At 40.2% G+C, this 23,178-nt stretch overlaps 1 protein-coding gene across 1 annotated transcript; it reads right to left on the reverse strand.

The window, feature by feature from the left end:
* Positions 1–626: 626 nt before the first annotated feature.
* Positions 627–22,551, reverse strand: aldh1a2 (aldehyde dehydrogenase 1 family, member A2). Its single transcript, XM_043245278.1, has 13 exons — positions 22,293–22,551; positions 14,083–14,187; positions 13,464–13,604; positions 12,163–12,292; positions 10,084–10,145; positions 8,963–9,091; positions 8,502–8,615; positions 4,477–4,579; positions 3,659–3,843; positions 2,978–3,142; positions 2,729–2,886; positions 2,480–2,554; positions 627–2,392 (listed from the first exon to the last, which is right to left on the reverse strand). The coding sequence occupies exons 1-13, from the start codon at positions 22,407–22,409 to the stop codon at positions 2,320–2,322; spliced, it is 1,557 nt and encodes a 518-aa protein (XP_043101213.1). The 5' UTR covers positions 22,410–22,551; the 3' UTR covers positions 627–2,319.
* Positions 22,552–23,178: the final 627 nt, after the last annotated feature.

Here is a 23,178-nt window from a genome sequence, read left to right on the forward strand (position 1 = left end):
AGGAGGAGCTTGTAAAGGGTGCTGCACTTCTCCAGTTCCCACCAGCTTAGCTTTCTCCGCTTATCTTGATGAAGACAAATGAACACATTCTAGCGTCTAATGTTGCAATCACATTTTAGAACATCTGCATTTATAAATGTGACATATCAACTATTTGGCAAAGTGGAGAAAATCCATAGTTATTTAGAGAAGATGAATTGCATTGGAAATGTACGCCAGCGCTTATTTGAGAGATAATACACAAATGTTTCATTCATCCTCTGGTTCAGTAGATGGGAAGGTTATATGGATCTATTTGGCCATAAATCCTCCGAAAGAGCATAGGCTAATGATCAGTGAATGATACTTATCAGACTCCATAAGTGCTTCATCTAATAAATGTGTGTCTCGGAGGAAAGATATTGGAATTCCGACCATGATGGATGCCGCCTCGCCATTTAACCTTGGGCAGAGTCCAAGCTGGTTGAAATCAGGACCCCAAAGGAGAAGCCATCGTGGTGATCATTCTCACATTTTGAAGAAAGAGAAATGTGTAAGGGTGTGAGAACGTTAATATTCATTTGAATTCACTATGCACTACCAGAGTCATAAAAATGAAAATACACCCTTAAGAATCACACATAAAATCTGTAATAACGCCATTTATTGATTTATCATGTTTTTCTTGCTAAAAAGCAGCGATTTTACACTACTGTCATGTAGAAATATCGGTGTGAACTTGGTACACTGTAATCATATGAGACTCCAGAGGATTATAAATACTATTCAACAGACTCCTAAGGAGGGAAGGGTCGATGACACCATTGTGCAACAACGTCAAATGGATTAAACAATCCTTGTAAGGCCTTTCACCAGCAACCTTCCAACACTTTCCCGTGTTCACACTTGAGAACATGCAGCAACTGTCTTTGAGGTGAAACAAACCACTTTTGTTCGTCCATTGTTGTCACATACTAAGTCATAAGGAAACGGTTGAGACTAATTTCCATGCCATCCACAGGAAGGCGAACTATCACTGTAGTGGTCTTTCTGTGGTCTAGTTCAAAGCTCTGTGCTGTCCTTTTCTGCTCTTCCAGATCCAGACCAGTGTTGTGTAACGTAGCCAAGTCTTTTCATCATGCGTGTTGGTCTGACTAAGGATATCAGCAGATTGGCTGGGCTGCTGGGAAAATCCATTGTGACTGTTTCTTTGGGAATGCAACTTCTAAGGTAGTTGCACTACTGGGTGCTTCTTTTATCTGGCTCTAGTTGCTCATATCTGAAGAGCTCTTACCAAACAATTTCTGACTCAGCCTGTTCTCACCCTGCTTGACATAAATCTGAATACTCCGAGTTATCTGAAAAAATGCAACAACTGAAGCTGAAATGAATCTTGCAAAAGGATCTCTGTACAGGGAATTTTTTCCCATCCTTTACTAATGATTTTTTTTCCCCGCTGTCATTAAGCTGCAATGAGACCATTTAGAAAATCACCTTCAAGAAAAGCCTTTGAGTAAAACATTTTAATGAAGAAATTACTCTATATCTTAACTTCTATATTCATAGTACATAATTCTTTAAACCTAACAATAAATGGGCATCAATAAGAAATCATTTGTCGAAAATACACACCAAAGATTTTTTTTCTTTTTTTTTTTTTTTTTTTTTTTTTTTGAGGTAAATCATTTTTGTTTACATTGGTCAAGACATCGACAAAGTTATACATAGTAAAAACGATCAAACAATGAAATGAAAAATAAAAACACAAAGCAATTACACAAATTTTAGAATTAATACTCATTCAAAGAAAACATATTTTTTTCTGAGATAGAGAGCTTCAGTGGTCTTAGTAAAAACTAATATGCCTACTAGATTTCTACCCAGTGGAAAGGCAAGTTAATTATGAGGTTTGAGAATGGCTCTCCTCGGACACAACAGACCTCCTCTGGCCACTTGCCGTGGGAGACCGTCAGAGAGAGTGGTCGTAGTCTGTTAGTGTCTGCACGGTGATGGTGCAGTGGTCAAAAGCGTAGCCCTCTTTCACCGGGACTCCGAGTGCTTTAGTATGGTTAGTGGAGCCGGCGAAAGGAGGTCACAGCTGGAATGGATGGAGGCAGTTAATTGTGGCGGTGGATGTGGAGATGCTAGTGTACGCGGGATGGAGATGAAGAGTAGTTCATGAGAACAGCCTACGAAGATGCAGGAGAAGAGGTGCTCCAATGCAGAAGTGTTGGGTGGTTACTGTGTGGTGTTTTACCACTATAGACAACCAAAGGATAATGGCTGGTGGTTAACCTCAGAGAAGGACTTCCCGCTGCTAGGAACGTACGTAGCTGTGCTTTAAGATTTCTTCCCTGACATCTTCATTGTAATGGTTTTCACCTCTGTGTACTCTTTCAGTCCGATCTCACCCCTGGAAAATGAACAACAATTGTGTCAGTGGAAACATAAATCAGATGGATAGAAAACGCAATGTTTTATCATCTATAAATGCACTTACAGTTCACGACCATTGCCGGACATTTTGAATCCTCCGAAAGGACACTGGCAGCTCAGGGCATTATAACAGTTGATCCTGCACAACAAAAAATACATTTCACAGTTTTAGCGATTTTGTGATATTACATTCAGTTCTGTGACATATTAGTTCTATTTCAGGAATCTTTCTCTTTCACACGTAATTGAAGAGTAGGGCCCAAAACCAAACAAATGGACGGCATTTGATTTTTTTCACGTGAGGAACTCTTACCAGACAGTGCCGGCCTGCAAAGCTGCAGAAACAGTCATGGCCTTGTTGAGGTCTGTAGTGAAGACCGCCGCTGCCAGACCATATTCTGTGTTGTTGGCTCTCTCAATCACTTCTTCAATAGTTTTAAATTTCATGATCTGCTGAACTGGCCCAAATATCTGAAACAAAGTAGTTGTTTTTTTTATTGTAATACTCTGAACATTTAACATTCCAAGTTTGATTCATAATTCAGAGATCAGTCTAGCTTACCTCCTCCTTGGCAATGCGCATGTGATCCTGTACATCAGAGAAGACTGTGGGCTCCACAAAGAAGCCTTTAGAAGGAGGAGCTTTGCCTCCACACTCCAGCTTAGCTCCCTCTGTGATGCCGCTCTGAATCAGCTCCAGAATACGACTCTGCTGCTCCGCGCTCACCTGACACAGTCAACACAGACAGGGTCAGATACTCAATACTGCGTCTTTATTTTCTCTCAATATTGATCATGCAGATAATATAATGTCATGTTTAATTAATAATGTTTAATTGTACTGCATTTTTTATTTATATTCTGATAGCACTCACAGATTTAGTTTAATAATATGAATATTCAAATATTCAAATAAATGCAGCCTATTTATTCTAATGTGCTATTCTGCTGCTCAAGAAACGTCTCTTATCATAATCAATGTTGAAAGCAGTTGCTTCTTAATATTTTTGGCTTAACATTTTTTCCATGATTCTGTGATGAATAGAAAGTTCAACAGAACATTTATTATATAGAAGTCTTGTAACTTATACACCTCTGCTCTCTCTTTTGAGTGTATTGCTTCCTTGCTGAATAAAAGCACATATAAAAGTACACTTAAGTTTTTAAATGCATTTTTTTGCTGAACCCACACTTCTGTATATATTAGGTATTTTTAGTATTTCAGCTATGAAGTGGGTCTCACCTGAGGTCCCTGTTCAGTGGTTGGGTCAAAGGGATTTCCCACTGTCCTTCTCTGTGCTCTCTCAACACTCCTTCGCACAAACTCCTCATAAATGGTCTCCTCCACAAAGATACGGGAACCAGCGGTGCAGCATTGACCATTATTGAAGAAAACACCCTGATGAGCCTGTTCGACTGCCAGCTCAACTGAGAAAAAGAGAAAACACACCGTTTAACATCGTCCGGCAATGCGCAATTATTTAAATAAAACAAAGAACAGCAGGTGATAAATGAGCAACTTATCCCCTACATGCCAATAAGTCATTTATTAATAGAATTGGAGCCACACATTTCTAGTTAAACAGCTGTAACCTATCTCCTCGAGTCTGCTGTTTATGCATACATACACGTGAGTATGTGCATCTGTGTGGGATAATGGACACCTGGGAAAAGGGTGGCAGGCTGTGGCATTTGAAGGGTTAATGGGAGCCGGCAGATTTACGGCTGTGGTGTGATGCGTCCGGGCAGGGTCCATTCGGCTGATTTACGGGGGCCGTGCTCACGGCTGCTGAAAACATTTAAAAGCTCTGACTTATGCCTTGGTTTGGTTTGGGCTACTTAGAGACAATAAGGGCCAAGGGTGTCGGAAGTGAGATAAGCTCATTTGAATGTATACGGGCCTCTCGGAAACATAAGACACTCCATTTTTTTTTGCCCAGACGCAGCTCTAAAAGATCCCCGAAGGTCTTTGATGTGAGAGTCTGTGGAGTAGCACCTGTGCACAAACTGTTGCAGCGGGACAACAGGAGGCCAGCCGTAAAACAGTGTCTGAATACTTACAATCAGCATCTGCAAAAATGATGTTGGGACTCTTTCCCCCGAGCTCTAGCGTGACTCTCTTCAGATTGCTCTTTCCTGCTGCTTCTTGGATCAGCTTGCCTACCTGTGGAGAGAGAAGAGTCGCTTTAATCACCAGGACGTCGCAGAGGAGCCTTACTAAATCTCAACATCAGTGGGATGCTGTCATTAATAAATCCTGCCGCATGAGAAGTCCCTCTTCAAGAAGGCGACCAGTGCCATTATCAGGCCCATGGGATGCGGCTCACATCTTAAATATCTATTAGCGCATACGGTGGTGGCCAAAGAGAAAGGAATTTCCAAGTATCTGCTGGATAATCGAGAACAGGAAGAGCCGACCGCAGGTTTGTGTAGGATGCCACAAAATAACAGTGAAACAAGACCTTTAAAATGCATTTATTGGCTTTGTTAGTGCATAAATAAAAGCCTATGCTCTGGTTTTGGTTACTCTGAGCTTAAGGAGCATGTTTCTTTTTAACAGGAGTCTACTCCTGAGTCGTTTGCTGCTCTACATTGAATGCGCTCTCTTCCAACTTGATTTCACAGTTCTTTTCACCTAAAGTTTCACATTAGCGCTGGACAGGCTCTCATCTTACATGCTGTTCAGGCCTGTGTAAGCACTGCAGACATCGCACAGCTGCTGTCCATGGCACTGCTTCACATCACAGAGAACATTATGCTCACGTCAAACTATTCTTTTCCAACTGCATGTGTGTGTGTGTGTGTGTGTGTGTGTGTGTGTGTGTGTTTGAGAGAGAAAACGTCTCTTCACAGCCAAGTCAGTGCTTTAGAGGCTGGTGAGCAGCACTCTTAACCATAAACAAACATTTGTACATTTTTCCTTTCCGCAAAACATACTGACAGTGAATATTTTCTCTATCTGTTTTCCATCAGATAGCGGAAAGAGAAAGGGAGAGGGGAGAAGACGAAGGGAAAACAATCCTCCTCAGCTTTCTCAGTGGAAAAAAATGGAAGCTGGGATCTTGGCATAAAAAACGTCAATGCTTACCTCTCACAGATATTGTATGAATACGGGTTTTGCTCTTAGTTTTGGGAAGCTACTTTAGTTTATCAAGCTACAAGATATTAAAATTGTAACTAGTTTTAAGTAGTTATGCTATGATAAAGCTAATGTTTTGAAAAAGTGCTCAGCTGCACTACAAGCCTTTTTAAATATACACTAAAGCGCAAAAGTTTAGGGTCGGTCGGATTTTTTCAAATGTTTTGAATAAAGATTATTATAAATATTGTCATCAAGACTGCATTTGTTTTATCAAAAATACTGTTAAAAGTTAGTAATATTATTCAAATTTTTCATTTTCAAAGCTGCTGAAAATTGCAGTGTAGGGACCACAAATCAGTTCATCAGTTCATTCTAGTGAACTAATTATGTTCAGTGCTAAATTGTTGGAAAAAGTAGCTTAAAACAGCTGAGCTACATTTTTTTTTTTACTAATGTTACCCCTGGTTTGTCTGTACTTATTATATTTATTATTATGCGCAAATTATGGTCATATTGTATTTCTAAAATAATAATAATAATGATAATAAATGCATGAAATGTTTGAAACCATTTGTGGTTAAATGTGCTTTTTGATTTCTGTAAGATAAAAGAAATCACACTGCACACTCGTCACAAAGGGGCTAGACTCCACAAATAGCAGCAATGGGCAGGTCATAATACACCAGTACGCTTCACTCCCTTGTCTCCCCACCCACCCACCCACCGCTGGCCTGGTTCTCCCTTATACACACGGCTGAAGTGACTCAGAGTCTGTGTATGTACACACACGCACAGTATGAGAGATCTGGGCTACCTAATCAAGTCCAGATTAGAGCTCAGTAACAACCACAGCAGCGGTGCTGACGCGAGGAGAAGAGCAAAACGCTGTGTGGCCGCTGCAAGTGAAGAGGAAGGGCGAGAGGGTGGGGTGTATAGTGATGAGTTTCCTGTGAAAGTCAGTGAGTGGAAGTGTGGGGGAAGACGGGTGGGCTGAGACCGTATTCACAGTGACGCTATGATCATCTGAGGATTTTGTGTGGCCTGTTGATGTTTCTTTCTCAGTCACTGCATTCGTGCTTTACAAATGACAGTTTGATTTAAGGGAAAGAAAAAGTCATCGCAGTCATCAAAATAGCTGAGAACTGGGAAATTACTTCACTGTCATTTCCCACAAAAGAAACATCTGTTGCATTTCAACAAGTGCTTTTCAAGGACACGCGCTTGGTTTTCTGTTGAAACAACACTTCTGTTTGTGTGAGAAGTCCACACACACAGTTCTCTGTTTCTTTAACAATAAAGATAAACACAAAGTACATTTACACTAGCGTTCAAACGTTTGAGGTGGGTAAGAGTTTGTAATATTTTTGGAAGAATGCTCATCCAGGCTGCATTTAAATCTCTGTAAAACAGTAACATTGTGAAATATAATAAATATTAAAATAAGTGTATTTCTTTGATGGCATAGCTGAATTAAGCTGCCATGAATTTAATCAGCATCACATGATGTCTGTATTTAATCCTTTATATATTTAAGTATTCTTGGACAGAACACTGTGGCTCCACTATGTAAAAATCTGCCGTAACTTGATTATAAATGGGCATGTAAACAAACTCACTTTTCTGGTCAAGCTAAAGGCATCACAAGCTTTAGTTCAGTCTATTCTAAACATCCCAAAATTCACTTCAATTAATAACAAAACACATGCTACAAGTACAAGAAGAGATCAAAACATACACTGAAATATTTCGATTTATGAGAGGCTATAATTGAATTAGGGGCTTAAGGGCTCTTACCAGCGAGGCAAGTGTAGCTAGAGATAATCACTGTTTAAAATACGCTGTCACAGCAGAGTTATGCTGCTGTCAGCGAGGCCTGTTTTCAGGCGCTAAATTCTCTGTGCCTAAAACGGTGCCTATTTTCAGTCCCTGGCTTTCTATTAAATTTATACAGTTAGCTTCAAAGAGTCATTTTTTCCTCCAGGGCCACAGTATAACAGTCTAATGTCTCATGCATAGCGCTCAATAGAAAGTGTAGTCATTATACAGTATGCACAGGACACTTATAAAGCATAAATGAACTCAGGTGTCCAACCAGACTGGCACGACATTAACAGCACATATGAAGTGGGAGCATGCTGTCCAATCCTTGTTTCTGTTCTGTACTTATGACAGACCACCTGTGGATTAACATCTCACTGCCACTTCCACCTAAAACCTGTTTATTAGAATTGATTTTGGAAAGCCAGGTGGTCTGATGTGAGAGAGTGTGTAGTATGAGACAGCAGACAGACCCCCTATAAACACAACTTCCTCAGGCTTCTCATTAGTAATTGGGTATAAATTCACTAGCCCCTGACTGTAAGAAAAAAAGTGGAAAAATTGTATCTATAGGGATACAGTAGCTTGTCACAAGGGGCAGTACTCTTTAAAGTACAAATTTGCACTATATCTAGCCATAATATGTGCTTATTTTGTAGCTTAGAGTAGTAATACATACCCAAAGGGGAATTGAAGAACGAACTGGTATAACGTAATTTCAAACAAAATCAAGGGTTTGTTTCAGAAGTACATCTTGCTATATAAAAGGTGCTTAGTTTAAACGTTAATATCTCCTGTACATTTCTTCTGTGCAGTCTGTTGATGTCAGACTAGAGTAAACATATCCATACTGTTATGATCACATGCTTTCTTAACTGGGCCTTTAGTACTTCTGTGAGCCTTTTAGGAGTAAATAAGGTACAGTGTTGTCCTGTTTATGATACTCTCCCAGCCGTTGAACCCTTAAAATGTTTTGCACATCCCAGTGGCTCCAAATGACTCCTACAAGTTTGCCAAATGCCTAAAATGTTTCACGTGACACCCTGCAGTCTTGCACACTTCAGTGATGCCTGAATGAAGACCACAAGACTGCGAGTCCACATCAAGAGTGGACTATGTCACACCGGCGGAAAGGAGGATGAGGGAAGCGGGTGTGATTCTTCCATTTGTCTGATAGGAAAATTACCTCAGTCGATCCTGTGAACGCCACTTTGTCTATGCCCATGTGCGAAGCGATCGCAGCTCCTGCGGTTGGCCCACAGCCTGGCAAAATATTGACGACTCCCGGTGGAAACCCAGCCTGTGAAAACAGTACGAGAGGAAAAAGCTTTAGACAAGAGCTGAGCCAAGAACGCCACAGGCCGTGGAGGGGGAATCCAGACCCACCCCGACCTCCCTACAGGCCCTGTGGAAGAGAGGATGGACAGAACATCAAAAGGAAGAGAAGAAAACAGGGCCCTTAATCCAAGAGAAAGGGAAAGGCAGAACAACAAAGGTCTGGGTGCAGTGGGGAACGAATGATGAAATAGCACTCATTTGCATGAACGTGTGTTGATATTGCTTTTGTATCACTTTGATCATTTTAAGGCTGTGTTATGAGTGCGATGCGGTCATTCAAAAGAACATTGTAAAATCATGTTGCTGTACCTCTTTGATCAGAGCACCGATGTAGAGGCAGGTGAGAGGGGTCTGCTCAGCGGGTTTCAGGACAACAGTGTTCCCACAGCTCAGCGCTGGCCCCAATTTCCATGCTGTCATCACCAGGGGGAAGTTCCACTGTACAGACATAGGTCAGGAACTTACTGTGGGAGCTCATACAGACACCTCATATCTCTGCTTCTTGAGAACATAACTCCTTCACTAATGATTTCAGACTCCTAGGGCCTCATTTATAAAATGTTGCGTAGAAACAATCCTAAATTTCATCTCACGTTCATCTCTCAGTTATGCGATTCATAGAACAAACATACAGACAGTAAACATGGGTGCGCCTCTCTTTCTGATGTAAAATTTAGGAATCGCAAATGATCTTGAACTTGCAAACAAATAAATGGTTTCAGCTCTTAAAGAGTACCCACACAAATAATTTTCTCATGTCATGAGGTCTAGAGTGGTAAGCACTTTATCGTCACAATTCGGGGTTTTTTGCTTTCTCGTTTCTATTTCTGTCCTTCAAGTGTACCTCCCACTCACCCATGAGTTTTCCTTTCATTATTTCTAAGTTCCCTTTTCTTTCTTTTCTGCCTCTCTGGCACTGACCATGACCTCCTCCTGCCAGTCTGTTTGTAGCCAACCGTACAGTAACTAATAAGTACCTCAAACACGTCCAGTAACCTGAGCGATATACTGAACTACAGCGCAATAGAAGATATTTATTACAGTTTAGTGACATACATCTGAATAAAACTAATTATGGTGGGAACTTGGTTTAATCTGTCACTTGTTGACTGGATAAATGCATATGTGAATGTAAGCTTGTAAAGGGGAAGGGAAAATTGCATCAAATGTCACCGAAAAGAAGTCGGTGGTTTCAACAGAAGATTATGACATTATGATTGAAAAAACACAGAATAAAAATTTACATGTGCATGGAGAAATCATTCACAATAAGAATTTATTAAATCGCATTTTAGGCCAACTTTAAACAAACAGGGCTTCCCAAAAAAACTAAACCACCATAAACAAACCTCAACAAGCATGTCAACCCTCACTAAGGAGTTCAATTTTTTTAAGCAAAATATATTAATGAAAAGCTAAAAGACACTCACAGGAACGATCTGTCCACAAACTCCGATGGGCTCATGTCTGGTAAGAGTGAAGAATTCTCCATCTGTGGAGAATCAGAGTATTAGTATCAAAAATATACTTTAATATACTTTCTAGGTCAAATATACTTTATATGTGTGACTAGAAAATAAAAGAAGATTGATACAATACAATTTATTTAAAGGTAAAAATAAAAGGCATTATACAGAAAAGGTCATTTTTAGCTGACTTATCAGGCAAAAAGAACTAATGATAATATCCCCGTCTACAACAGACCCTGTTTTTGTGTTACGGCAACATGGAAAAGAGCGTGATCACTCCATCCCTTGCTGTGGAAACATGCAGTTGGCGTAAAGCATCTGGACGAGAGGCATGCCAGTGATTCATCTCACTTGGTGGCCAGATAAGAGAAGGCCAAAAACACACATTCTGTTTGTTTGTGCTGTAATTCTATTATGGATGAGATTGGAAATGAAATAAAGCAAATCTCTGTGAGTTCCCACTATGCAAGTTTGGTTTAGCAACACAACAAAGGCCCAGTGCTGAGCTCCAGCGCTGACAGGGGGATTTACAGTTCTTTTCTCCTCCATTCTTCATTTTTATTCCTCCCGCTGTGAAAATCGTATCATAACAGCATGCAGCAGCATGGGTGCTTGTTTGTATAAGATGAGAGAATGAATACGAGAGAGATATTATCTAATACAAGAGCGACTGCTTTACATAAAGGACAGTATAGGACAGCATAAGCGCAAATATCAGAGCACAAAAGAAATGGTGACAGACAGAGCTGGAATGAACAATAATTACAGGGACGCCCGACGGCGGACACCTCTCTCGATTCCCTCTAACCCATGTGGCCCATGTGACAGGGGGGCCCTGAAGGGCGGCTCCACAATCTCCCCCGCGCACACATACTTGCACACTAATGGCTGCACCGTGACATCAGAGCTGCAAGTCTACTGCTGTCCCGTAGTCTCCAGGCTCCCTGCCGCGTTCCTTTCAAACAACTAAATTAGCCAGAACAGACCCCCAGTGCCCCCGTGCCCCGTAGTGCCCCCCGGCCCCGTAGCTGTCACTGTGCTCCACCGATGGCAGCGCTCCACAGGAGGGCAGCCATTAGCACTCAGATTTATAACTGTTACGGGACCTCGTCTGTTTACCCTCAGTGCACCTTCATAACCCCACAACATCTCCTGCAGGCCTCAGAGAAAACACAGCTCTGCCCCGGCTTAGAGCTGTGGTCTCTCTGCTCAAGGTCAAACTTCCTAAAATGTGTGGGATGGGCTTGCACCTAAAGGCCTGGTCTGCATTCACATAATGACAGTTTTCAGTCTAGTGAGCATGCGTCTTCCACGCTCTCCAAAGAATTTTGCTGCACAACCAGTTTTTTGTAAAGTTTATATCAGCGACGTTGTATGACTTTCAATATATAACGTACCGTATGTGTGAAATCCTATGTAACATTATAAATGTCTTTACTAACAATTTCAGCAATTTAATAATTCTTTGCTGAAAGTATTATGACAGTAAAAAACACACCTTACTGACCCCAATTTTTTAATGGTAGTGTACATGTTACATGTTGAAAAAAATTATGTAGAATGTATTTTATTTTTTACAGGAAATAAAAAACTTATTTTAATAAAAAGACCTTTTAATAAAAAGATTAATAAAAAAAAAAAGTTTATTCGCAAAAAAAGATAACTGCAGATAACCAACTGCAGAGATTAATTGTAAAGCACAATGAAATAATTAGATTTTTGAAAATTGTTATCTGTTGTTTTAGCAAATGAACTCAATTAACTTCAAATATTTAATGATCTAAAATGAGAATTCAAATAATCCCAATATTTATATTTCCTATGTTCTATCCCACAAAAAGCACCCACTGTTTTTCTTATTTCTGTTTACATGTGCCTGTTTACTGTGAGGTGAAACTGCATCCAGGCTAATGTTTGTAGATACAAAAATGCTAAAAAAGTCTGTACTCTAGATTCCACCCACCCCTTGAAATACCCCCAAAATTTCAATGCTGCCTAATTCTACGGCAAGGGTTTATAACAGGATGAGTGTCATCTTACCAGTCGGAATCGTGGAACCATGGATCTTATCTGCCCATCCAGCAAAATATCGAAAAGTTTTAATGGTTCCCTGAAGGTCCACAAAGACGGAGGAGAGGAAAGGTTTCCCAGTGTCCAGAGACTCCAGGGTCTGGGAGGAGAGAAGGAAGATGAGAGTGTGGGCGTGTGATGAAAAATCACTCATAGAGATTAAACCTGACACCCCCCCATGCTGCATTCAGACTAAAGCACATCTAAAGCACACACTTCCATCTGCTCCCCTAGGAAACATGATACTCATATAGCCATCACCAGAGACCTGACTTTGTTATCTCTGTGTCAGCCAGCCATGATTTCTTATCGGCGTGGGATTAGATTGATATAAAGAGTGATCGTAACCACATGGACATCGCATTTTTCTTCCAAAGCAATTTGCTCTGACACTTGTTCAGAGCTGGATGGAGAAAATCTGTTGTTTCAGTCCATTTAAGACCGAGTCTAAACTGTAACATGAAAGAGATTTACTCAAAATGGCTACAGAGGAGAGCCGCACGCTCAAAGACAAACATAGCACTTTTGTTTCTGAATCTGTCTCTTTAGACACATCTCCACGAGTGGGAAGTAAAAGCAGATGTCCTGGGCGGAAGAACGCCGGAGATAAAAGCTCATCACGGAACAGAACAATACCGCTCTTTTACATTTCCCTCTTAACCTAAGTGATCGTTAGCGCCCAAAGGTCACGTGTTTCAACTCGGCATGGTCATCATCGTGGGTTTCAGACATTTGCAGGGCAAATCAAAATTGTTAGAAAAACAACAACTCCTACGGCTCCTGCCATGAAGCTTCAATAAGCCTGAGGCAGACAGACAGGCCCACTCATTAGACACTTGCTTATTGTTGTGAGCGTCTTTGTCTGCTCAGATGGCTCTGTCCTGTTAAATCTGATTCTCACTCACCGAAAACTGGCACTGACTAGAATGAGACTTAGTTTAAGTCTGGCCATTGGTTCGCAAGTGAAGGTGATAGTTACGAGGGAGTCAAAACTGATGTCAACAAGAGAGCGTGGGTTTGGCTTTTTGCTGAACATATGGATCAGACATATATTAAAAAAAAAAATAAAAAAAAAACATCATCGTGCAGGATAAAAAATAAGGTATGTGTTAACATGCGCCTTAAGTAAAGGTTGCATTATATCCAACACTGCATTGAAGTTTACATTTAATGAATCAAATTCACTTATATTCTCTACATTTCATTCAGAAAAGGACCCCCAACAAACATTTAAGTAGAAGTTTAGTTTTTGTGTGGGATGAAGTACTCACAGCAAGGTAGGCACTGTCTCTTTCCACCAGGTCAGCTAGCTTAAACAACAGCCTCCCACGTTCAGATGCATCCATCTTCCTCCATACCGAACCCATAGAGAAGGCCGAGCGCGCAGCCTGCACGGCTTTGTCCACATCAGCCTAACAGAAGAGGAGAAACAGGAGAGCACTTAATGATACAACCTTATCCTGTAAACAGGTGTTTGTCCACCTCTGGGACAAATGAAACCCATTCATTCCGGATGAGTCTCAATGACTTCATCAGTTGCACGTTCAGGGGGTCTCTGTTTCCTGTATCCATTCTGGTTTTCCACACTTTCTGCCTGATTTACAGAGAGGAACTACAGCCTCAAGCTTGCTTAACCACATTAGACTGAACTTCAGCCCCCTCCCTTCCTCCCTCTCTTTCAGTTCTGGATGCTTATTCATGCTGAGTGAAGGCTGAAAGTGAGAAGCACAATAGCGGTGCTGGACGACTAAATGTAGTCCAGCAGAGCAATTGTGCCAAACCTGTTTCTGGCAATGGTTTAACCAATTACCAAATACACACTTTGCTGACAAACACACTAGCATGCTAAAAAGCACACACACACACACACACACACACACACACACACACCTTATCTGCTTCCTGGACATCACAGATCTTCTCTCCTGTAGTTGGGTTGAATGTGCTGAAGACCTTACCGCTCACAGAATCATGCCATTCATTATTAATAAAAATCTGCAGGGAGAGAAGAGAAAGAAACAGTTTAGTTTTCACAACAGTGAGGCCCCTTTAAAAAATTAACTACATAAAATCAATGGTGGGCAGTAATAACGTCTTTTTTTGTTTTGAAAAAGTTACTTGGCATAAACATTTAATGAAAAACAAGGATTTAAAAAAAAAAAAAAAAGCAATTTTAGTAACATTTTTAATTTTAGTGTTGTTTAATATATATATATATATATATATATATATATATATATATATATATATATATATATATATATATATATTGTGTCTCAATTTCTTTCTTTTGAAATGTATATATATATATATATATATATATATATATATATATATATATATATATATATATATATATATATATATACACATTTCAAAAGAAAGAAATTGAGACAAGATTCATGAACAAATACATCTTTTGAGCTAATTCTTTTATGCTGAACTTACTGAATCAGATCACAAATACTATTTGGTGCAAGACTCCAGAGTTCAGATCACTAAGCTTTATTCTATTCCATCTTCTTTTACTCAAATGCTGTACATGATTTGGATAAGGCCTTCTTATACTCAAGTATAAGATTTGGATACTTTGTTCACCAGTATTTAAAACTGCTCTAACGCAACTGTTTGTATGAGAATTTTTTAATGCAGAACACCATCCATAAAATGTGCATCTTTAGACCCGTGAGGGATTACAGTGAGATAGTTAGCAACTTCATGATGATGCACAGAATTAAAAGAGACAGTCTTTCTCCCCCTGTGTGTTTCATGGTTGTGGTGTGAGAGGAATCTCTGGGAACCGTGTGCTATTGCAGGGCTGCCCAATATCACTCTCTTGGGAGTGATCCAGCAACCAGACAGAAAGAGGTGGGGGAAAGGGGAAAGGAGAGATAAATCCCTATCAGACACACAAGACACACGGATAGAAGTGCGTCGATACACACACAAATGCAGAAATGCACACAGACACACGTTTCACAACATCACTGCTCGTTTACGAGATCATAAAACACGGGCCGCACTCTGGCGCTGGTGATGCGTTAAAAGAAGCGGCCCGTAAAACAACCGCCTCAGATTCCAAAAGATGGATTTTTCAAGCTCGATAAAGAAGAAAAGAAAAATACATCTTTCTCTATGCACACAGCAAAAGGCACGTGTGATTTCAATATTCGGTTGAAGACTCGGAAAAACAGATGGTACTTCAACAAACCAGTGACAGATAAGGTGTTAAAGCATCTGCTGGCTGTGAGCTTTACATTTAGTCTTACATAAAACACATTTACTCTTCCTGTCATCTGCACAGACGAAGAAGTCTGGTTCAAAGTGAACTGCGGCCCTGGGCCTCCTCAAGCTCTCCAACATGTTTACTAATGTAAACTTACAGGCTTAAGTACAATTTAATTGGCTGTAAACCAAGAGGTGTGTTTACTTTAGGACAGGTATAAAATGCCAGTTGACTTGGAGGCGGTTCGAGTCACTCCCACACTGCGTCTCCCCTAAAACTGGCATAAATAAATCACTCCTGGTCAGGCTGGGTATCAGTCTGTACCAAGCCGATTCCTCTCCAATACATTTACATCAGACTCCCTTCTCTCGCTGTCTCTCTCTCTCTTTCTCGCTCGCTCCTCACAGGCCTCTTGCATTAAGGGGGCCACCTTTAATCTGACTCTCATTTGGAGCACTTCATAAAAGTGTCAGTGGTCTCGTCGAGCCGAGGGCCTGTTACAAAAACAGAAAGCCCCGTAGAGGAGCGAATTAGTTTTAAAATTTATAGAGGCCACTGTAGTGGAATGCCTTAAATCAGGGGCAGACTGTGACAGGCCAGTGGGCCGGGGAAGAATGCAGACGGTGGGTAGCTTTATGCTCTTCGTAACCCCACACTTAAGGCACCCCGGAACGGAGGAGAGGGGAATGCTGGGTGAGCTGCGGACTGGGCCACCATCTAAATCACGACTAGAAAAAGGCGACCATTAGAGGCCATTTGGCCCAGTCTTCCCTGAGCTCTGGGGGCTCTCGGACTTTTGTCTCTTCCCATTGAGAAAGTTGATAAAGAGCGACAGGCCGGTGCAGTAAATCAACTCTCAAGCTTTCTTTATACTTTGGCTTTGATTAAAGAAAAGGGATAAGAACGCAAGTGCAAAAGTGCAAAAATTCATATTGATCACTGCTTCTTTGCCGTAACCCTGCTGGAGGCTTCAGCGGGGCTGTAAAGAACTTGAGTAATCGTACTTCATTACTATACTTAAGCATTATTTCAGGGAATTTGTACTTTACTATCGAAACGGAATGTTTCTGATACAATTATAACGCAAAAGATGCTTTTTACTGACCACTAATAACTAGAAAATTCATTTTTAAAACCAGAAGTAAAGAATGCAGTTCTTAAAGGTCACAAGGAGTTAAATATCCACTCTTTTTGTCCATTTTAGTGAATAAGTATGCCAAAATAAGCTCAAATTATTCTAACTGATTCAAGTGTAAACATGGCTGACAAACAGTCTATAAACAAAACATGCTCAGTGTAATACTTTCTTTCATACCATACTTGATTTTGCTTGCTTGATTTTGGTAGAGAAAAACAGAAGAAGAAAAAAAAAGATTATGTGTAATTTTACTGAAATATTTCTTTGCTTTTGAAACTGAAAGAAACGAGCCTTCACTCAAATGCTCCTTTTATTAGCTCCACCTAAATTCTCATGATTTTCAACAAGTCTTCGCAGCGTGGCTAAGCTAAAAACATAGAGAGTAAAGTTTGTTTGAGGCAGAGCACTTTCAAACTTGAGCCGAGAATGAAAACTAACCGCCAAGCTGCGACAACTAGATTTTGTTTACGACAGCGGGGGGCCAGAAAATGTATTATCTTGTAAACAAAACAGCCACTTGATGCAGTACACAAACAGAAAGAGAAGCGCTGCCAGTTCATCCTACGCTAACACATTGTACTACAGGCTGTTACGAAACCGGCCAGAGTGTGGATAGGTCGAGATTTTACGCGCAGGCCACAGCGCAAGACAGCTGCAAACATTTAGAATCACTCCATGTTTTTTTATTCATGCTGTCAGTCTCACGGTGCTGACTGCGCTCGTCTGCAAAGCTAATTAGATGGCGAGATATGCAGCGCCTATCACAAACACATTGAGGAAGAGGGACCCACGGCGAACGATGACAGCATCACCAGGCTTATGCTCCTTATTGCTGAGATTTTTATCACCAACATTACTTCACACAGGAAAGAGGGTTATCGGCCACAAAAGCAGGAGGTCGGCTTTGCTCCTCGGGGAGAGCTGGAGCTAGAGCTAGAGTCTTTTTGGGGGGTAACTCGAATGACTCTAGCAGTTGTAGAGTGCTGATCCGTTTCTCATCTGCCCCGGCGAGCTCTCTGGAGGCTTCGCACAACTGCAGGAGGAAGCGGAGCAGGAACGCGGACGGAGGATGCCAAAGCTCGCGCTACAGCCAGCGAAACATCTGTTTGGCCGCCAGCACCTTCTAATGGCCGAGACACATGAGGGATATTTAATGGCAAACATTTCTTGGCCATTGTAAAATGATTTTTATTTTTTTTCATATATGTGAGTTTTATCTGTGTTTTCATGGATTCCAGAGCCAGACGGATCCTAACAGGGCACCTGCAGCCCGGGTCTCGGTCTGCACAGGAAGTTTCATATCCTTTCCTGAGCAGCTCACTTTCACTCTATAACTGGACACACTTCAAGATGTTGATAATTACTGATGTTACAGGAGAAGGAGGAGCTTAAGACATGGATTTGAGACTGCATGTCATGTTCTCACGTTCTCTTTTCTGTGATATAATTCATTGCAATTACCACAAGTGAAATATCAAATTTGGAAACATATGTTAACCTAGAGAGCAGGTTGACAGGGACAGCCCAACTGTCAATTTTAGATAGCATTATATAATAAAAGTGTTAAAATGTAAGTCTGAAGTGACAAATTGACAATTTATTAACATTAATAAACAATTTATTGTCATTAGTTAATGTTTCTATGAACTGACAATACACAATATATTATTTTTTATTAAACTTGATCAATTTCTACAATAACAGTTTTAAGAGTCTTAAGAGTGCAAATTGGGAATAGTTAATGCATTTTGAACAAATATGAACAATAGCATATTTAGTTTCAGTCTAAGAAATGTATGCAGTGTATGAATTACAATTGTTTGAATTAACATATTATAGATAAATAATCCAATTATCTAGATTAATAAATAGTTAAAACAATAAAAAAAACGTTGTTAGGTTGTGATAAATAATAGTAGCTGTTCATGAGTATATATAATATAATATAATATAATATAATATAATATAATATAATATAATATAATATAATATAATACCTACTTAGCATATCTGTGCTAAATTTAAATAAAGGAGCTAGAACAAACATGCTATTGTTAATAATAGAAAGACAAATCAAGCATTTTGTTCCTGAGGGAGAAAAACAGTGCAAAGGCCAAAGATAATCAGTGAGGAAGATGTGAAGAAAAGATCAAGAGTAAGAAAGGGGGAAAATGATAAGTCAAAGCAAAAGAGGGTGAGAGAGAGAGTCCTCACTGTGCCGCTTACAATAAATCAAGCTTCTCAGTGTATGCTCTACTTTGGCCGCTGTTTGATGTGAAGAAATGGTGGGTTTTGAAGTGAAAAACTCCAGAGGTATGGGACAGACTCTCGTAAGTCAGGGCCACTGACCCTAACAGTGAGACACGGCCATATATTACACCCTGCTGGACAGCTTCTAGAGCAGAAAACCCCCCTGACTCCCATCTGTACTATCTCATGCACTGACGGATTGATGGGGCCTACCTCATTCACTCAAGCTGTCTCCCAGATTAGCTTACAAAAGTCCTCACTTCAGCGCACACTACTGTCCTGGCTGGACGCTTAAGCCCTTAAAATATAAAGACATGTCCAGAAAATGGCTATCAAGTGTCTTTTTCTCCATGAAGCTCTCACTAAACGTACACATGCACAGACAAATACGAAAACTCATTTACTCACTCTTATTTTTGGAAAACTTAACTTTCATTGCACGGACAAAAATAACTTATTTTTTAGTCAATGCATTCTTCAAAGTAACTTTTTTGTGTTCCACAGAAAAAAGGTTTGGAATGACATAATGAGTGAGCAAATGATGACATTTTTTTCATTTTTTGGATTTATTATACTCTTCACAATCAAACCACATTTATTAGAAAAAAAGAACTCAATGCAGACATTATCTATGCATGTTTATTGAATATCACTGATAAATTCCACTGACTGCAAACCACATCCAATCCGAATGTGAAATTATCGGTTGCACAACACAGGGGTAAACGGGAGAGTAATATCCTGTCTCTTGTTTCCTACCTTGTTCCAGGTTTTAATCTCAAGAGTCTGCTTCACTTATGTGTTTTAACTGAACGGAGTGAGCAAATCATCACCCTGTCTGCTGGAATCCAACACTTCTCTTTCAAAAAAAAAAAAAAAAAAAGACTCCTGGGCCCTAATCAGTTACACCGATACACACACCTATCAACATAACCTTTCCTTTCTTTTACTCTCTTCCGTCCAAAGAGAAAAAAAGAAGTGAAAACATCCATAACCAGCCATCACTGGAGACAAATTTATGGCTTCCTTAGTGCCATTATCAGCCCAGTGGGCCATCAGACAGAGAAAGGGAGAAAGAGAAGTCCTTCAGCAGACCAGCTCTCCCGTGACCAGTCAAACACGCTCTTTATACGCTGTGTGGAGTCAACAGGAGATTCTGTAAGACCGTAAAGCGTACTGAGCTCAGGTGTTTGCACCAAACAACAGGACTTTGAAAAATATTGGCATGATAAGCGGAAGCTTGGTCATAAATGTTAAATAGCAAGGCAGATAAGTTCCCTATCAGCATGTTTAATCTCAAGTCTGTAACAAATACAGGTGTAGTGAATGTCACATAATAAGCACAAACTTAAAAGGTGGGGTAAAAAGTTTACTAGGGAGCACAAAGTTCATGTTGTAGCAATTTTACTGTCATTTTACATGAAACAACCGTAACTATTCGGGTTATTTGGATTTAGCATGCAAACAAATTAAACAAAAACTGAATCTCTTGTTATATACATTTTTGGATTCATAAATAAGTCTAGAAATAAAAACAAAAAAATAATAATAGAATTGGTATGCACCATAAATGTATTATTGGAATAAAAAAATAAAAAAATAAATAATATATAAATAAACTATGATTATATATAATAACCATATGGTCACATGCAACAAAACATTAACTGACGTAAAATATATTTTGTAGTGATTATTGTATGTAACCGAATTACTTCCTACAACCTCTCCCTTTCTTTGCTTGATATTAAGTTACTTTACTTTAAATGGCCCAACTGGATGTGATTCAGTATTTATATAAGCGGTTGACACCGATAGAGGAAGGAGATGTTGAGTATGCCCGATAATGATATTTCCATAACGCAGCGTCTCTGGCATAAAGCACCGCTCATTAACAGCACAGAAAACACAACTTAAGAAGTCCCCAAGGAGTTTCGATAAATGGCTTAACCTCAGACTTACACAAATAATAAAAGACTTGGCTCGGCACCGACTACTTTTGAAAGAATAGTATTGATTGGGCATATTTGGACTGTTACATCAGAGACTGTGCTGCGCTGCACCAGGCACACAAAATCAAAAGTGAGAGGGGGGTGGGGATAGAGAGAAAGAGACCAAGAGAAAAGAGGGAGATGGACAAGGGTGTGAAGGGAGTTCACCTCACTAATGCCCAAACTGCAACCCCACACACACCCATACAAGCCAGCACACAAATTCCTAAGTATGAATCCTTCTCACACTCCCATGTGTTTCTGAGAGCAGGAGATGTAGGGTGTGTGTGTCAGAGGTGTCTCAGAGGCTCTTGCTCTGGTTGAACTTTACTACAGTGATAATGGCCCGCGCTGCACTTTGATTTATCCTCTCACCTCGCGGCAATAAAATTATTACGGTCAAAACTGGCATAACTTAAGATGACCTAACCAACAAAAACGAGAGATTACATTTTATAATCATTTTATGGAATGATTCAGCACTTCTTTGTCATTTTCAGAGACGACTACGTTAAAGTTATATAATAGCTGGTGCTGAAACCTCATTACATCTGAACGAGCCCGAAAGTATTAAAGTGTCAAAAAAAACTTTAACGTGCTGGCGTGCATCGCCTTCTTGTCATTATAGTGAGCTATACTTGTTAACTCTGCAGTTTTAGTGATGCACAAAGTGTTCCGTTTTTATTCCTTTAGGTTGTACCCCTGACCCTGAGCGCTTAAAACATTTAAAGCAAGTGTCCCTACACACGATCCGGCTCGCAAATACTGTCATTGAGGTGAGGTGAATGTTGCGTGCGATCACAACAATGAGCGTGCTGGTGATTTTTAAGCGCATTTATTTATTTTGTCCGGAAAATAAAGACATCATGAATAATTTAGATACTAGGCTGAACTGCAGACTGTAGCACAGAATTAAAAGGAGAGATAGAGGCGGATCTCTAACGCGCGTCGATACTATCATGCGAGATAACGCCGTACATAATAACAACCTGTTCAGGGCAAAACTTCTTTAATAAGCTTATTAAGGCTCTATGGACTTTCATTTGTCACTATATCAAGATCGAGAAAACTTTCGTGATCGATGCCTTTGCGTTTTAGACAGCAGGCAGCGGATCTGGACTTTTACACTCTTTATATGGACAGAAATTAAGTCAGTTTATTAGATTGGAACAGAACTAAGTATCGATCTAGGCTACTTATTACACTGCGTAAAGAATATGAGCAAAACTTGCTATTTGTTAGCAAATGCATGGGCAGACAGGTCTCCTGGTCTATCGTACTTATTAGCCGTAACATCTTAAGATTAATATTGGCACGTTCGGTTCAAACGCGTGAGTGCGGGTCTGTTATCAATGCCATGGTTGCAACACGTTGCGTTTCTTGACTCGTTTGCGCGCAGCCACAACAAATCAAACATGTCACCTAATCGAAGTTCGCGTGTCCCGTTCAGGCGATTTTATGATTCTCAAAAGAAGTTGCAAAAAGTCTCACGAACCTTAGTGTACTTGATTTCGGGGTTGGGTACCGGCGAGGGCACCAGATGAAGAGATGCCATGAGCGCAGCCGGGTCGTTCTTCACCTCTCCTGGCAGTTCAACTTTACTGGAGGTCATTGCGTCTCTTGAAGATGCCGGTTGGGTTTTTTTCTGCCGATTTGCGATTACTACTTTGGAATCCTTCCTGTGTTTATAACCAGGTGTCAGCCCTGGTCCATTTTTATTGGGCAGAGAATAGGGCCGTCCTCCTAATATAATTAAAATGGAGCATTTACATAAACTACTCTCTCTCTCTCTCTCTCTCTCCCTCTCTTTCTGACCATACTGAGTGAGAGATACCACCCACTCTCAAAACTACGGTATGTAGGAGTATCGGGATTTATCAGGAAGAAATTCGACTGACAGGCGGTAGTAAACTGCACTGTAAAAAAAGGTTTTGCCAGGTAACCTGAAAATGTGTTTCACGTGCATCTAAACGATCAGAGTAGCGCGCGCTTTTATTATTTAGCACTGTAACGCAACACGACCCCGTTTTGAGGTTAAAAATTGGGTTTAGGAATAATTTGAAAACACATTTATTTAATACGACCGCATTAAAGACACCTTTCCCGTGATTCTACAGTAAAAAAAAAAAGTGTATCACATTTTTAGCTGAGAAGACTTAAAGTTGTTTCAAATAATACATTACCATGCCCTGAATGTAGGTTAGCTATGAAAGCGTAAGTCTGATGGCCTAAAATTGTACAGTGGACCACTAAACGTACTTTTCCTTTCCAAACTAGGGTATAAATATCGTGTATTTTGTGCACGCGCAGCCCGCTCTCTGAAATGAACGATACGAGCAGGCCACTATATTAAAAGAATAAAGGAAAGCTAGGCTTTCTCT

The sequence above is a fragment of the Puntigrus tetrazona genome, chromosome 7 (assembly GCF_018831695.1).
Source record: "Puntigrus tetrazona isolate hp1 chromosome 7, ASM1883169v1, whole genome shotgun sequence".
Lineage (NCBI taxonomy): Eukaryota > Metazoa > Chordata > Actinopteri > Cypriniformes > Cyprinidae > Puntigrus > Puntigrus tetrazona.